Consider the following 16,488-nt stretch of genomic DNA (forward strand, 5'->3'; position numbering starts at 1 on the left):
CCTCACTCGCAGACACAGACCTCAGGCCCATGGTCCCACTCCAGTTGCTGCACTCAGACACCCATGCACGCACATGCACACAAAACAGTGGGTCCCTCAAAGTAGTCAGAAACAGACTTTACTAAGATGACTAGGCAGACTGTGCTGATCAGGTGCAGGGTATGGCCACAAGCTTACTGACCAGTCATTGCTTACATGTGGCTGGCTCTTCTTATACCTATATCCCTTTATTTTCCCATGCCTGTTCCTCCTGAAATCACCTAGATCCACCCCTTTCCCTGCCTTTGCTTCCTCACCTAAACATCCCATAATAAGTCTTGCGCCAACCTGAAATGCTCTCCTCCCACATGTATCCTGTATCTCTAGACAGTGACGCCCCTCAGTCCGAAAGGTGCTCTGGAGAGCCACTCCCATTGACTCCCCAGGATGGGCATCACACCTGGACCGTGGGACTGAGGGTTTCCCAGGACAGCCCTGGGAGGGTCCTGGACAGGGTTTGAGATCCTCTGAGTCCAGAATTTGTGTTCCCCTGCCGGCCTCTGTGCTCCTTTCTGTGTGTGCAGACCAGCTTTGCATCACATAACCTAAGAAGAACTACTACAGCAGGAGTGAAAACGTCTTCACATCTGACAACTCTACTGTAGGGTCAGTACCCTCTCGAGGGCGAGGACCACTGAGGCTGCAGTGGCGTCAAATGTTACATCAGATGTTACTGGCACATCAACAGTTACTGCTTTAACAATGTGCAGCTGACTTGACTGGGTAAATAGAGATACCATGAAGCTGTGGGTATTTCAGGAAAGGATCAGTGTGTTCTGAACGCTAGCTATTGGTGCAGAAGAAAAAAAGAGGAGAGTTACTAAATAATTACAGAAAATAACAGAAAATTTACAAGACAAAAGTACTACAAAGCAAGTAAAAAAAATTCAAAAAGATCTGTTCTCATTTTATAAATCTGCAGGGTCTGGAACATGTAAAGGGTCCCACTGAGAAAAAATGTCAGAGCAATCAAAAAAATAGTGATTATAATTTTCCAGCACAGTTTTCAAATCCTTTGCCACCCATGATAGATGAGAACCTGCAGAGAAAACCCAGGTAGTGTCTCCCTAAACCTGTAGCTTAGGGTTTCACTGGTGAATCATGCAGATACACATTTTCAGAGATGCCTATAAATGACTCTTAGTTGAGAAATAAAAGCTTGAAAAATGCTTGCTTTTGGTTAGCTGCTACTGCACATCTGAAGTCTAGCTACTGTAATGTGTCATAATCTCTTAGAGAACAAATACCAGCCGCAGAGCAGGAATCTCACAGAATTGTTTCCTGCACAGAAACTGACAGTTCCTGCATCTGACAAGCACAATAAAACAAGACTCTATACCTTCATGCAGACCATGAGGGAAGGATCTACTGACATGCTTAGGAAGTGGTTATATTGCTTCTTTGGGAAGATCAAGCAGACCCTACTTGAGCTGCTGCTCACAGAAGGGTTGTGTTATATTTACAGTGTACATGGAGAAAGATGTAGCGATATGCTGATCACATAAACGAGTCAAAACTAATGCATCTTTCTTTAACAAAATAGTAATAAAAAAAAATCTTAAATTTTATTAGTGGGAGCACAACTTTTCAAATTGTTCTCTACATATCACATCATCCCTCTGCTGTCCTTTACTCACAGATAAGGTCTGCCTTTTGCACTTCCCACACATGTATGGACCTAAAAAAAGAGTAAACTTCACAGGCCCATTTTTCCAAAGGCTGATAAAATGGTCAAATAAGCCCACACCTTTACCAGAACACTCAAAGCACTCCCATGTCAGAAGCACTTTTGACATCAGAGCTACTGTCAAGGAACATCTTTCTGTAACAGTTCCCTCCCATTCTCCTCACACTTAAAACTTCTAGTCTCTTGACCCAAGGTCACCCCAGGTCAAGGTGAATCACAGCTCAGAGTTTAAGATTTAGAGCTAATGGAAACAGTGCTTAAAACAGAAATGTCTGTTAATGCTGCCCTCCACTATAGCCTTTCTTCCAGACCTTCCTCTCAAAGACAAGAAGGGTCTCAGCACCTTGCAGCCACCACAATATGAAAGGCAGTGTGGGTTTCAGTCTCAGCAACCTCATTCTCTCAAAGGATTTAAAAAGCCAACTGAGGGAGAATTTCTTCACACGTTCCAAAATCCCTTTATTGGTCTTAATCCACAATGTCTTGTGGACCACCACACCCTCTCATCTTCAAGCTTTCAAACATACTGCAAAGGTGATGCTGTTGTCAGAAGCTGCTGCCACCTTCCTTTATCACAAATTGATGTGTCCTGTAGTTTCAGGGTCCACAGTCCCTGCACAGTACGTGCTTTCTTCATGGGACACTTCTGGATTTTTGTGCTGGCAGCTCCCTTATACAACAAAACCAAAGGGTTCTAGTGGTGCATTGGTCCCCATAGCTCTTTTCAAGAAGTGACCTCACTGTAACACAGTTTTTCTCTGCAGCTTCAGGGTATGGTCTTGCCTGAAAGAACAAGGGAAACCTAAAACCTAGCTTCACAATTTCTTCTTAAAACAATGCCTAATCCCTCCTTAGGAAGGGATGCTTCTTCAGCAGAATGTCCCCCAGTGTTGGCTGCCTGCCTCAAAAACATGCTCCTGCCTTCCTTCCCTTGTCCCACTGTCTACCATAGTTTCAGTATATGGCAATTCATGTAACCTTTCAGGGGAGGCATTTTTTATTGGTGTGTTATGGTTTCCAGAAGAGGTAAGGTGAGAGACAAGCCTGACTCCCCAAAAACAGACTGACATTGGTAGTACCACTGCGTTTTGCACTCACCTAGTAGCACACTGGTGGAACACATCAACTCTGTGGCGATCAGGCAGACAGGCTGCACAGGAGTTGATTGTTCTACCCCTGAATGCAACTTCTGAAACTGATGCAGACAAATCCGTCTTTGGCACAGGACTGCAAAGAAACTAAAACATAATCTCTTCCATCTCTCTGTCCCAAGAGTCTGTCCATATTGACTATCATTTTTCAGTCAGAAGGAAAGGACAAGAAAGAATCCACCCTCCTTGGATTCTACTTGTTACCCCAGCAACACTGGGTAAATTTATCACATGACCCTGTACTGTCCATGGGAGACACTAGCAACTTACCCTTAAATACTATTTCTTTTCCTGATTTTTTATATCACAATGCTTTTCAATGTAGTACCTCTCCCCACACTAAGACTGATCCAATCACCTCCTTGCAACATACTCTGCAATAAAATAGGATTCTACAAGTACAGTTAAAGTGACAAGTTTATTCTGCTCAAATTCCTTTTCCCTTAGTCTGGCAAGCATGCCTTCCTCAGAGGCAAAGATCTTTATCTGAGGTGAGACAGAAAAGCCACATCTGAGATCTAAAGACTTGAAAATAAGATATAATTTACTTTCAGAGTAAATTGCACATATCTCAAGCCTCATGACCTAGAAACTTCACATTGGTTTTATTCAGAAGTTACTTCTGAGCTTGTCTACTTGGAAAGTTATTCCTAATTAACCCCATGTGGGTGCTCTTGCTCCAGATAAGAGCACTTATTCCAAAGTGACAACACTCACAAAGGGAATTAATCAGAGAATAATTCTGCTTTCAACTTGCACCAAACCTTAATCTGAATTAAACTCCTCCTTGTGGAATGGTCCTCTCATATTTACTCAGATATTGCTATTAAGGGAGATATTTCACACTTTTTGCTATGCTAATTCTTACTGTCTCAGAAGACTAAATCCAAATTCAAGACAGAGAGCAAAGGCCCTGACGCACAAGGAGAAGCCTTGGTAGGCCTAGGTTTTGGATATTAGCTTGCTCAGCAGAGTACTCAGGCCTACATTCATGAGCTCTGCTCCGCAGAGTGGAGTGAGGCGTTTAGGAATGAATTACACAACAATAAAGCACTGAAGCAAGACAAGCACAAACTTCTGATGCAACCTTCTCTTTCCTAGACATGGACGCCCATCTGCAGTCTTAAGACATCTGTGTTAAACTAGAAGCCATTGCTCTGAGCCTCCTTCAAGATTTTGTTTGTTAAACATCCCACTGCTCTGGGTGTGAAAGAACGGTTTGTGTTTCTCTTTGGGGAACACTTACCATTCTGAGCTTCTAGCTGGCAAGCTCCAGACAGACCAGATACCAGACGGAGGAGCTGCCTGCCCAGCACTTACAACAGTGGCACACGTAGTAGCTCAACTTCCAACTGCCAAATTAGTCTACTGAAAAAATATAGGGACTAGAAAACACAAGACAATACAGCAAGATAATTATTGATCTGTCTCTGACTCAGCTACACAAATTCCACTTTAAATGATTAAATTATTCCTCTAAAATGCATTAAGCAATTTGTAAGATCGAAGGGAAGGGCACCTACAGCAATCCAGAGAATCAAACTCTAACCTCCCAACAACTACAATTGTGTGTGTGCATATGTGTAGGGGAAATACACGAGTACAGATTTGGAAGACAGAAGGTAGAGCCTCATGCTGATACACCACTAAACCTATTTTAACAGTCCAACAGCCCATTCACCAGCACTCCTTCCCAGGGCCCTCCCATCACCCTTTGTAACTCAGTAGCACGTAGAACAGCCCCCAGCAAGTCAGGTTCTGATTTCCTTAGGACTTTTTCAGGGCAGAATTCAGTATGTTTGCATGCCACGCTAAATTGCAGACCAGGTATTACAGTTTAACAAAGTTACACTTACACTCAAGCAGTCCTGCTCACATACAGCCTGGCAGTGTGTAAAGGCTCTGTGCTCTAACACGCTTCAGCGCAGGGAAGCTGTAAACTCTGCTGATGCAACCACACGACTTAGCCTACTACCCATGAAATCGTCAAGCTTCAGAAACTTTGTATGCCCAAAAATAAATAGATAAAACAAGCAAACAAACAAAAAAACACTGGCAAAGCAACTGGCACAACAGAAACTTCAATCACAAGAGTCTAACAGACTTGGATGCAGCACAACATAGACTGGCACAGCCTAAAAAGAACACAAAATTATAAATTAACAGGTGGTTTCAGTGCTGCCAGCACTTTCAACTGCACATGTTATGTGACACGATACCACAGGCAGTCACTCTTGGGTTTCTAAATCTATGTTATCAGCCTGAAAAAAGAAATGCAAAAGTGAAAGCTCTTTTTGCAGGAAGGATTGGCAAACAAGTGCCAAAATACGGGGACTTAACAACAGTGGCTACCCATTTCAGGTGTATAACTGCTATTCACTGAAAAGAGAAGTTCCAAAAGCAGCTGCCAAAATACAAACTGATTTAAAGTATTTCAGAAACAGAGCATTTTCCAAAGTCCAAGGATAAAGTTGTAGATATACAAAGATATATCAACTTTTCCACATCTCATTTAAGCGAAGGATGAAAGTCCATACTTGCTTTTAGTTTACCAGGACATAAGGATCCAACTCAATTAAATCTTACAAGAGCAAATCATATTTCCATTGACTTCCCAGGAAGTTCTGTTACCAGTTCCAGAGGCAGAGGAACAGGTCCTAACTTAGTCATAACTCAACAAAGATAAAGATTCAAAAAGCACATACTCTGAACTCATTAGAACAGAAGTTTTCTATGTTACGGACTGAAAGAGAAGCAGGGAAGGGGTATCAGAAATGCATTCCTTATCACCAACAAATGTTGACTGGGAGAACATATCAAGCTACTGGAAAGCTGACACAAGATGGACATTTTCTGTATGCGTTTCACTGTGCCTCACTGGAAAGCATTGGGATAATTATCTTCATCTACAGTCAACATGGAGATTAGCCTCTAAATCTTTCCCCAGCTATCTGTTTTATCTCTTCTCCTTTTTTTTCCTCATAAGGAAAGTAAGGCTGACCATTATCTATTAATAGCCCCCATTTAAAAAATAGTCTTTTCTAGACACTTGTATTCTGGGCAAGTGTATCAAAAATTCAAGTCTAAATATGAAAATGAATACGAAAATAAATATGAAAGCAAACAGAAAAGATTAAGGGTGGAGAGAGCATGAATGCACAGTGAAGCCAGGCATTTTCTGGTGAAAACTGTTGTATACGTGGCATAGAATTGAGAAAAGATAGTCTAAATCAAACGCTTTTCTCAAATAGCACATTACACTTCCCACTGTCATCATTACCATTTAACAGAATGTAAAACTAAAGTGACAGATGGAACTACGCTGTCCTATGCTGACGCCTTCAAGCCTGACTAACTACATATGCCTCAGAAAAAATGCTCCTCCTGGGTTAATCTAACTACACAGCACCAAAAGTTCAGCCTTTGAGGGAGCCGGACCGCAGAGCTTGTTCTCAGGGCTGCAGCCTCTCAGGGTTAGTTTGTCACAGTCATTGCTCATCTTGTACAGCCAGTAACAATACAAGAACATCTACACATCAAACTATTCCAGAGGAACGCCAGGAAATGGCTTGGCTAGAGGAAGAATAGAGTGATCACCCTGCCGGGCTGCCAGTGAAAATACCATAACATCCCCTCATCTACTGCTGTGTGAAGACAGCTCCTTTGCAACACGGGCAGAATAAAGAAAGTAACAATCAGGGAAGAGCACATACAAACAAGGTCCACTGGTCACATCAAGGACCTTACCAACCTTGCCCTTACCTTTAATAAGCTCTGGTTTGTAGGCTTTTCTTAGCTGCTCTAGGAAGTTGTTATAAAAACACTCCGCCTGCTCTGTGGGCATTGCCATGTGGTAGTCGGGCTTGTTTCCTTTCAGGACGCATTGAAGAGTAAATTGGCTCACACACAACACTTCATACTGTTTATCCATCACGCTTTTGGACCAGTGCTTCCCACTTTCATCTTCAAATACTCGCAAGTTCAAGATCTTTCGAACCCTAAGAGGAGAAAAAGGTAATTCCTAACTTGTTCCATGCAGGATCAACAGGTATAAGTTACTGCCTACCACACAGGATGAGATAAAAGGGAAGGCAGTTTCATATTTCTTCTGCCTCCATATAACAAGATACCCCTCTGTCCCTTCCTTTCTAAACCATGTCGTCACATTAGGCAGAGCCATAACCAAGAAAGCCCTTACACACATACATAACATTGTCAGACTGTTAATTAACATCATCATTTTACAGAGCATGAAATCAGGACAGAATAACTGCAAGTTATAAGGTGACATAAAGATGGCATAGAAAGTAAGAGAGCTTACTTTTTACTATCTGATTTTGTGTCACAACATTATTTAACATATGAATAGCTTTGGGAAGTTTAATCCTCCCACCACACTGGGAAATCACACTCAGTATGAAATGAGATCATCCTAAACTATGGTTGTTTCCAAACATATATTCTTCCAGCTTTGTCACCATCTAGCACTCTTTCCAAACCCAGCACCATAAGGCAGATGAGGACAGCACTTTTTCATCAGGATCACAGAATCACAGAATCATCAAGTGGTTTGGGTTGGAAGGGACCTTTAAAGGTCATTTAGTCCAACCCCTCTGCAATGAGCAGGAACATCTTCAACTAGATCAGGTTGCTCAGAGCCCCATCCAACCTGACCTTGAATGTTTCCAGGGATGGGGCACCTACAACTTCTCTGGGCAACCTGTTCCAGTGTTTCACCACCCTCATTGTAAAACATTTTTTCCTTATATCTAGTCTAAGTCTACTCTCTTTCAGTTTAAAACCGTTACCCCTTGCCCTATCCCTACAGGCCCTATCAAAAAGTCTGTCCCCATCTTTCTTATAAGACCCCTTTAAGTACTGAAAGGCCACAGTAAAGTGTCCCCTGAGCCTTCTCTTCTACAGGCTGAACAACCCCAACTCTCTCAGTCTGTCCTCACAGCAGAGGTGCTCCAGCCCTCTGATCATTTCCGTGGCCTCCTCCAGACCTGCCCGAGCAGGTCCATGTCCTTCCTGTTCCGAGGGCTCCAAAGCTGGATGCAGCACTGCAGGTGGGGTCTCACCAGAGCAGAGTGGAGGGGCAGAATCACCTCCCTTGACCTGCTGGCCAAGGATGAGAGGAGGAAGGCAGGGAACAGTGCAGAACTGCAGGTAACAGCAAAGGGGTGACTGGGACTTGTTTGTATTAAGGCTGATTTTTGGATCTGGGGGGCAGAACTGTTTGGTTTGAATACTCAGAGAGAACAAGGAGACTTTCACAAATGGATCCTGAAAAACAGCAGGCAGACTTGCAATCCTGTCTATGGCTGGACTTTGATTGATAACAAGACTGCATGTATGCCACTCGCCTGTCTTTGGTTTCTTCTTTTAGATTCTACAAATCTGCAGCATCTATAAACTAGGGAGCACATCAAGTACAAAACATTTCAGTTGTAGCCATCAGCCAGACATCTTACACTGCACCAGACGTGAGGCAGTTAGTATAAAATGAAAGATGAGACTTTGTTATGGCCATAGAATAGAATCATAGAATCACAGAATAGCTTGGGTTGGAAGGGACCTTTAAAGGTCATCTAGTCCAGCCTCCTTGAGGCACAGTCACAAAAACCATCCTTGCCAGTTTGTGCATGTCCAAGACAAACAGAATTGACTCCTGAATGAAGTGGATGGTTAAAAGCCTTGGAAGGCCCCAGTGCACAGGCTTAAATCATCCTCACTGCTGTGTTTTAATGATAAAGATGTTTGTTGTTTCATTTACAGGGTTACTAAATTTTCCTTTAATAGGGCTTGAAGAGCCTGGTTAAGCTGATTTCTTTCGTTCCTTTTTTTCAGGTGCTGGCTTTCTGCCTTTCCTGCATCACTCATCCAAACAACCTGGTGTTGAGAGCACTGTCACTACAAATCACCCACTTGAAATACTCAGAAGCATCTCTCACATTCACCAAGATAGGAATGAGAAACAATAAAGCAAATGTTACACACTGAGGAGGCAAACAGTAAGGCAAGCCAGTGGAGCATATCATAATAAAAACACCTTCAGTTTTGCTGCAATTCTCTACAAGATTCACATGTTTATGTGAGATCTTTGGTGACCTTTAGTTCACATCCCCCACTCTCTACTTTCTCTTCCACATCTGCTAAGGGTTGTTTTCAGCCTCACTCACATTCACTTCTTGAGCCTTTCCTCTTCCTGACCTCAGTTAGCTCTATTACATGTTTCTTCTTTGCCTTCATAAGAACTGAGGTCAGACCAAGAACAATGAACAGTCCAAAGGAAGCAGAAGAAGCCTCTGAAGAACTCTCTCTTGCATGTGTTTGCCGGCTGAATCACAATATTCTGTGGCCTTGGAACAGATGGCCAGAGCCAGCCCTCGAGGCTGCCAGAATCAATTCACTTTTACAGAAAAGTAAATGGTGAGACTATCCAGCCTTTTGAAAGAACAAAACTTCTCATGTGCAAGCTAAAATGAGAGTTTGAGGTTTCTGATACATCCCATTCTTAAAGGCTGGAGTCCTTTGGGGTAAATTCATACAGCAAAAGAGACAGATATTTAAAAAAGGAAGATCAGAAAAACCCAACATGTTGATTCTTCCTTTTTGAGTCTGTTCTTCACAAAAACACAGAGAGGAAATGATAACAGATTTTTCTCAATGGAACACAAATGAAAACTCTAAGAAACCTGTATTTCAGGTAAAATCTGAGGAGGAACTAACAGGCAAACCTGAGCTTCTCAACAGGAGTGCCCCATTTGTTTGGCTACTGCACAGGTATCACTGATACAGTGTCAGAAACGCACAAATAAAAGTACAAGACAAAACGAAATATGTGACTTACATGTGCTCCAGCTCTCTTTGCGTATCTTCCAAAGAAATGCCCAGCAGCACACAGAGGCCTCGTCCTATTGAACTTATTTGTTCACCACCCACTGGAGAAGAGGGTAAAAAGAAAATTAAAACCAAACGCACTGTCTTGTTTTATGACACAGGTAAGTACCGATTTCAGCTGGCAACTGTATAACCACCAAAGAAATCTTTTAAACCCTTCTTCTCTGTCTTAAGTTTGTTAAAGATCATGTAGAAGCTCTCTCAAAAGTCTTCCCAATGCTGTGACTTATTTGCGAGGGACTAGCTCAAGATGCTCACTCCAGAATTTAAAAACACTGTATAAAGATTATTTACTAGAACTGGATCAGCAGTGCTAACCAGAGTGCTCTCCAATCCTTATAAAAATTATCCATCTGGTTGATATCAGTAAGTGTGCTCTATTTCTCTACTCCACCGCTCCCTACATACTTTACCTTAGTTGTGAAAAGGTGATTTCTATTTGATATAGTCCTCATGGATTTTTTGAAATAAGACTTTGAACAACCTGCAAATTCTACCCACCCCAGTTGGAAACACAACTTATTCAATGACATTTACAATAAAACAAGCCATCACAGATCCATTATGTTTTCGTAAGAAATGTTTTAAATTATCTTAACATGGTTGAGCCCGAGATGACTGTAGTAAGATTTAAATGAGGTCATAAAACTGTGATAATCACCAGCTACCCAGCTGTTAAAATTATATCCAGGCTCATGCAACTGGGAAAAAAAGCCCCAAACATTCTGTAAGATAAAAGGAGAGCAGGCCCCCAGCAAAAGCTGAAAGCTTGTATCTGTGCACCAGTGGCCAGATCTGGACTATTCCCAATGAGCAGAAGCAAACCAGGGGGGAAAACTCCTCCCAAAAACTCTTCCTTTCCATCCAATATGGGTATGAGCCCTCCAGCTGAGGAATCTATCCTTCTGCTAAGCACAGCACTATCTCCATCACAGAGGGACATCTCAAACTCTTTAACAGTCAGAAACAACAGTTTAAATTCTACCCAGAAATGTGGCAGTAAATCAGCCACAATCCCAGTGCTGACAGGGTCTGATGACTATACCCGCACTACCAGCTGTGCACAAAAGCTGTGCTCCTTACTTATTCACAGGCATGTTCTTCCAGGGCTTACTGACCAGCCACACACAAGCAGAAGCTATTTATTTAACGTGCAGGCTATCCTGCTGCACACCACATCGCCCCTAGGCCCCGCAGCAGGCACACTTACTGCCTCACATGCAAACCTCTTGGGGATTTTAAGCATCTTGAACACAGAAGGTCCAACTGGTGCAACAGCAGGGACACACCATCAGGACACACCATTCTTACCACTAGCTAAGCAAGCATCAGGGCTATAACTGGCTTCCTTGACCTGCGCAAGCAATGCATGGCAGTGACCGGGGCAGTACTGCTGACACATGCAAGCAACGCAAAAAGGTGAGTCTGGCTGCACTGCCAACATGCCTGCAGTGCAATGGGGTGACTGCGATTGCAGTGTCAGCACTGCAAGCCATAAGAGAAGGCAACTGGGATGGCACTGCCACCACCCACAAGCAATGCAAGGAGGTGACTGCAATTGTAGAGGCAGCACATGCAAGCCAGGCAAGGAAGTGACTGCAGCTGCACTGCCAGTGCACACAAGCAACGCAGGGAGGCAGCTCTGATTATAGTACCGTTGCAATCAAGCCATGGGAGAAGGTGATCGAAACTGCACTGCTGACACACACACACAGGCAACACACAGGAAGAGGCAACTGTGACCATAGTGCCAGCACGTGTGAGCCATGCGAGGAGGCAACTGGGATGGATGGCTCCACTGACACACACAAGCAATCCGCAACAGTGACCAGGACAGCCCTGCCAACACAAACAAGCAATGAAAGGAGATTACTACAATTATAGTGTCAACACGTGCAAGCCATGCAAGGAAGCAGCTCCCATTGTAGAGACAACACATGCAAACCATGGGCAAAGGCAACTGGGACAGCACTGCCGACACACACAAGCAATACAAGGAGGTGACTGCGGCTGCAGTGCCAACACATGCAAGCAATGCAAGGAGGCAATTATAACTGCACCGCCAAAACACAACAGCAGTGCAAGGAAGCAACTTTGATTATAGCACTGACACATGCAAACCATTTCCCTGGCAACTAGGACGGCACCGCTGACACACAGAAGCAATGCAAAGAGGCAACTCTTATTATACTGCGTGACGCATGCAAGCCACAGGAGAAGGTGAGCACAATGGCACTGCCAACACACACAATCAATGACTGTATCACAGAATCACAGAATCATTCAGGTTGGAAAAGACCCTTGGGATCATTGAGTCCAACCATCAGCCCTACTCTACAAAGTTCTCCCCTACACCATATCCCCCAACGTCTCATCCAAATGACCCTTAAACACATCTAGTGTCTTTGACTGTAGTGTCAATGCATGCAAGCCACTCAAGGAAGTAACTGCAACTGGACTGCCAACCCATGCAAGCAATGCACGGAGACAACTCTCATTATAGACAACACATACAAGCCATGGGTAACGGCAACTGGGACGGCACCACCAAAACACAAAAGCAGTGCAAGAAGGCAAGTCTGATTACAGTGCCCTATACATACAAGCCATAGGATATGGCAACTCCACTGCCAAGGCACACAAGCAGTGCGTGGCTGTAAACGGGACAGCCCTGACAACACAAGTATGCAATACAAGGAGATGACTGCAAGTCTAGTGTCAGCCCATGCAAGCCACACAAGGAGGCGACTGCAACTGCATGGCCAACGCTTGCAATGCATGCAAGCCATGCAAGGTGGCAACTGATTACAGAGACAACACATACAAGCCATGGGTAAAAGCAACGGCAGCTTCAACACCCACAAGCAGTGCAAGGAGGTGACTGGGCCAGCGCTACCACGAGCGCGACGACCCACGCCAAACCCACTCAGGGCAACGACGAGTGTGGGGGGAGCCCGGCCGCCCACACCCATCAGCAGTGGGGGAAAGCGAGGGGGCTGGCGCTGCCCACACACACACAGAGGCAACGCGAGGAGGGGCCGGCGCGAAGGGGCAGGCGCTGAGGGGACGCTGGAGGCCGCGGCGGCGGAGCGAGGCGTGGAAGGGAGGCTCGCCCCTCCTCCCTCTTCCCCCGGCGGCCGTCCCGGTGGCGGCACACTGACCTGTGACACTGGCCTGGGCCACCCGCTGGACGATGGCCTTCATGGTGGCGCGGCCGCGCAGCGCAGGCCCGGCGCCGGTGCGGGGCGGGGGGCGGTGGCGCTAGGCAACGGCGGCCGCTCCCTGCCGGGCCGCGCCGCTCACAGCGCCCCCTGGCGGCTGGGAGGTGCTACCGCATTCTCCCCCCCGCCCCCCCAGTGAGAGGCGCTATAGGGCCGCGGAGTCGGTGTCGCACAGTAGAGGCACGAGCGGTGCCTAAAGGGGCTTCCCCTATAGGAAGCCTCCATAGAATAGGGAGGGGCGCGTAGAGGCAGGCGAGGTGTCCACAAATGTTTTGCGTGCGGAAGGGCTGGTGCCTACAGGGTCTTTTGGGGGGGGGGGTGCCTACAGAAAGGAGCAAATGCAGGTAACCGGAGCGGCGTCCTCTATAGCAATGGCTATAGGGGCACAGGGTGCTGCCCATAGCAATTAGTGGCTGGGAGGAGCCTTCTGGAAAAGGAGGTGGTGGCTGTGGGGAACAGAGGAGCCCCTACGGAAAGGTGGGTCTGTAAGTGCATGGGCTCGGGCTCCTAGCGTAAAAGCTCCTATAGAAGTCGGGGTGTGTGGTCAGAGGGGCTGGAGACAGCTTTCTGTATAGCAACGTGGTGTCTGCAGAGACTGCGGGAAGACCTTACAGACACCAGTGGTGGGGCGGGGCTGGGGGGGTCCTAGAAAAGGCTACAGGGGCAGCAGGCAGCCCCTACAGAAACAGGGAGGTATCCGCAGCGGAAGGGGGAAGCCCCTACAGAAAGGAGGGTCTGCTCATGCAGGGCTTGGGTCAGATTGTCTAAAGGGTGACCATGTCTATAGGGACTGGGGGAAGCCCCCTCTAGAGAGTAGGGGCTGGGGGCAGTCTTCAGGAAGTGGAAGTGGTGGCTGCAGGGAGCCCCTATAGCAATGAGGGTCAGCAGTGTGAGAAGCTGGGGGAAACACAGGAAACAGTGGCCAGGAGCAGCTTACTGTGAAAGAAGGTGATGTCCATAAGGACCCTATAGAATGAGTTAGTTATGGCCCCAGCAGCTGGCAGACAGTAGCCTACCAGGGGAGGCAGCATGTATAAGGATCAGGGAAACCCCTATAGAAACAAGGGCCTGGAGCAGAAAACTTAGTAAATTTTCAGCCTACAGTAGTATTTCTGCACTTGTAATTCATCTCTTGTAAGGTTTTATTTGAAGGACAATTAACAACTCTTGTGCCCAGAAGACTGAACTACATTCCTCCCCGTTTACTCATCGTCCTTAAAGTATCTGTTTCAGAGCTGATCAGTTGAGGAGCCATTCCAGGTACCTCCTGGACCACCCAGGTACATCCTGCACACCAGCTGGGAAATCAACTTCACAAAAAAGCCTCAACAGCCACCCAGTCAGATGGCTGGACACAGGACACCAGGCAGCACACATCGCACAACACACCCAGCTGAACCCAGTTTGTGTTTAGTAATTTGAATACACATGCAAAGAACAGCAGAGAGCAGGCAAGAAGGTTTGCAAGTTCTGCAAAGTTGTATCAGAGATGGAACTGTTGTTTCAGCAATGCAAGAGAAAGTTTTCCACCGATGGTCTGGTGCCAGGATGACTTTCTCGGAGAAGCCAGCTCCAGCACAAAGTTCTGAGCAACTGGATCACTCAGTTTTCAGAAGGAGGGTCATCATTAGAACCAAAGAATGACGCCACATGCCTGAGCAGTCGAGTAAGAGGAGGTTGAACATCCCTGTATGTTACTGTTGTTGTCACTTTGAATCCTAAAGCTGTTTCTCTAGTGAATACTTCCTTGCGGGCTTCTTGGTTTGCCTGAGGATCACCTTCATTCTCTAAGGAATAGGGGGGTAAGGGAGGAGAAAAAAAAAGAGCATAGCAATTAAAATGTCTTATCCCTTCATCATGGCAAAACATAGATATTCGGTCCTCTTTTTGCTCTTTCTCAAATTCTAAGAAACAGATAACAAAGATGTGGTGACTGTGTAGACAAAAAAAGTGATTTACGAGGGTAAGTCAGGTTGCTGCACTGGTACTGGTACTAGTATCAGTAGCAGCAGTAACAGCTGGCCCCCAAGTTATCCACATTACAGCTAGCTCCATGTTACTACACCTTCATAAGCAGCAGGCTGCTGAGGAAGAGCAAGAGGAACACAGGGACCCCACAGAATAGAATAGTTCCAGTTGGAATGGAACTACAACAATCATCTAGTCCAACTGCCTGACCACTTCAGGGCGGACCGAAAGTTAAAGTATGGTGTTAAGGACATTGCCCAAATGCCTCTTAAACACTGACAGGCTTGGGGCATCGACCACCTCTCTAGGAAGCCTGTCCCAGTGTATGACAACCCTCTTGGTGAAGAAATGCTGCCTAATGTCCAGCCTAACCCTTCCCAGGTGCAGCTTTGAACTATTCCTACAGTGCGAACAAAAGCAACAAGTTGGAAAGGCTCCAGACCCTGTTCCTCTTCCCGTCAAGACGGGATTTATCTCCTTTCAGGGTGAACCTCCTCGGGACGCCAGGAAGGCGCTGGCCCGCCTCGGGTGCCCTGCCGGGCACCGACCATGGGGAGCCCTCACACCCGGCGGCCGCACAGCTCCGAGAGCCCCGAGAGGCAGGCAGGCAGGCTGCCAGGGCAGCGCAGCGCAGGCAGCATCCTCGGCCGAGGGCACAGCCGGAACCGGGGCTGGGGAGACCCCACCGCCGGCAGCGCCTTTCCCCCGGGCCCTGGCGGGAGGCGCCCCTCGGCCGGGAGCCCTCAGCCAAGCCCCGCCCTCGGCCACGTCACCCCGCCGCCACGCCCCGCCGAGGTGACCCCGGGCGGCAGCCTCGGACTCGGGGCCACGCCAGCCCGTACCGGGCCCGCCGCCGCCGCTCTCGCCGCCGCTGCTGGTGGAGTTGTAGTGGATCATGGCGCCCAGCATGGTCCAGCCGCCCAGCGAGTACAGCAGCGCCGCCCGCGTGTTCCACACCGCCACCCGCATCGCTTCCCAGCAACGCCCGCGCTCATTGGTCGGGCCCTGCCGCCAACCGGGCGACAGAACGCCGGTGTGCGCGTGCGCCCTGGCGGCGGGGCGGGACCCACCGGAGGGCGGTGACGGGGCGCGGGGGTCGGGCGGCTCCTGCCGCCATTACAGGAAGCCTCTGCTCCCGCTGGGGACACCGCGCCTGGGGGCGGTGGGAGCGTCACGGCACGGCGAGGGGGTTGCACGGCAGCGGCTGAGAACGGAGTTTGGGCGGGAGCTCCGCGACTGACGCGGCGGAGGGGGTGTGAGAGGATTGAGCCCGGCCCTGGAGCCCCCCGGGCAGCGTCTTGCTGAGATGCAGATCCCGAGTTAGCAGCAGCGGCAGCGCCGGCTCTCCGGGCCGTTTTCAAGCCCGTTAATGCAGCGCTAAAGTGAGAGAAGGGAGGGGCGGACGTGCAGGCCCGCATCCCGGTGACCCAGAGGCAATGCTTCAGCACGCCGCTGTCACGCTCACAGCGGGTTGTACGTCTCGCCCCCTCCCTGGGTCTGTCAAAGTATTCTTCACCAT

The 16,488-nt window shown here is 47.3% G+C and overlaps 2 protein-coding genes across 2 annotated transcripts in view; both read right to left on the reverse strand.

Annotated features, from left to right (window-relative positions):
- Positions 1–13,042, reverse strand: part of DTD1 (D-aminoacyl-tRNA deacylase 1) — a 30,389-nt gene extending 17,347 nt beyond the window's left edge. The window contains exons 1-3 of the mRNA XM_074864006.1: positions 12,942–13,042; positions 9,731–9,821; positions 6,640–6,875 (exon numbers count right to left, since the gene is read on the reverse strand). Coding sequence (XP_074720107.1) covers positions 6,640–6,875; positions 9,731–9,821; positions 12,942–12,984 — 370 coding nt within the window. The 5' untranslated portion in view covers positions 12,985–13,042. The remainder of the gene's footprint in view (positions 1–6,639; positions 6,876–9,730; positions 9,822–12,941) is intronic.
- Positions 13,043–14,125: 1,083 nt separating this feature from the next.
- Positions 14,126–15,983, reverse strand: SMIM26 (small integral membrane protein 26). The gene is made up of 2 exons (XM_074864881.1): positions 15,812–15,983; positions 14,126–14,788 (listed from the first exon to the last, which is right to left on the reverse strand). The coding sequence occupies exons 1-2, from the start codon at positions 15,936–15,938 to the stop codon at positions 14,604–14,606; spliced, it is 312 nt and encodes a 103-aa protein (XP_074720982.1). The 5' UTR covers positions 15,939–15,983; the 3' UTR covers positions 14,126–14,603.
- Between the last annotated feature and the right edge of the window lie 505 nt (positions 15,984–16,488).

Source organism: Strix uralensis, chromosome 3 (assembly GCF_047716275.1).
Source record: "Strix uralensis isolate ZFMK-TIS-50842 chromosome 3, bStrUra1, whole genome shotgun sequence".
Classification (NCBI taxonomy): Eukaryota; Metazoa; Chordata; class Aves; order Strigiformes; family Strigidae; genus Strix; species Strix uralensis.

Bases quoted from the DNA above. Each gene is read 5' to 3' on its own strand.
- SMIM26 (XM_074864881.1), bottom strand. From the start codon at position 15,938: ATGCGGGTGGCGGTGTGGAACACGCGGGCGGCGCTGCTGTACTCGCTG. The intron at 14,789-15,811 runs GTACGGGCTGGC...CCTATTCCTTAG, and splicing joins GAGCGGCGGCGGCGGGCCCG to AGAATGAAGGTGATCCTCAG.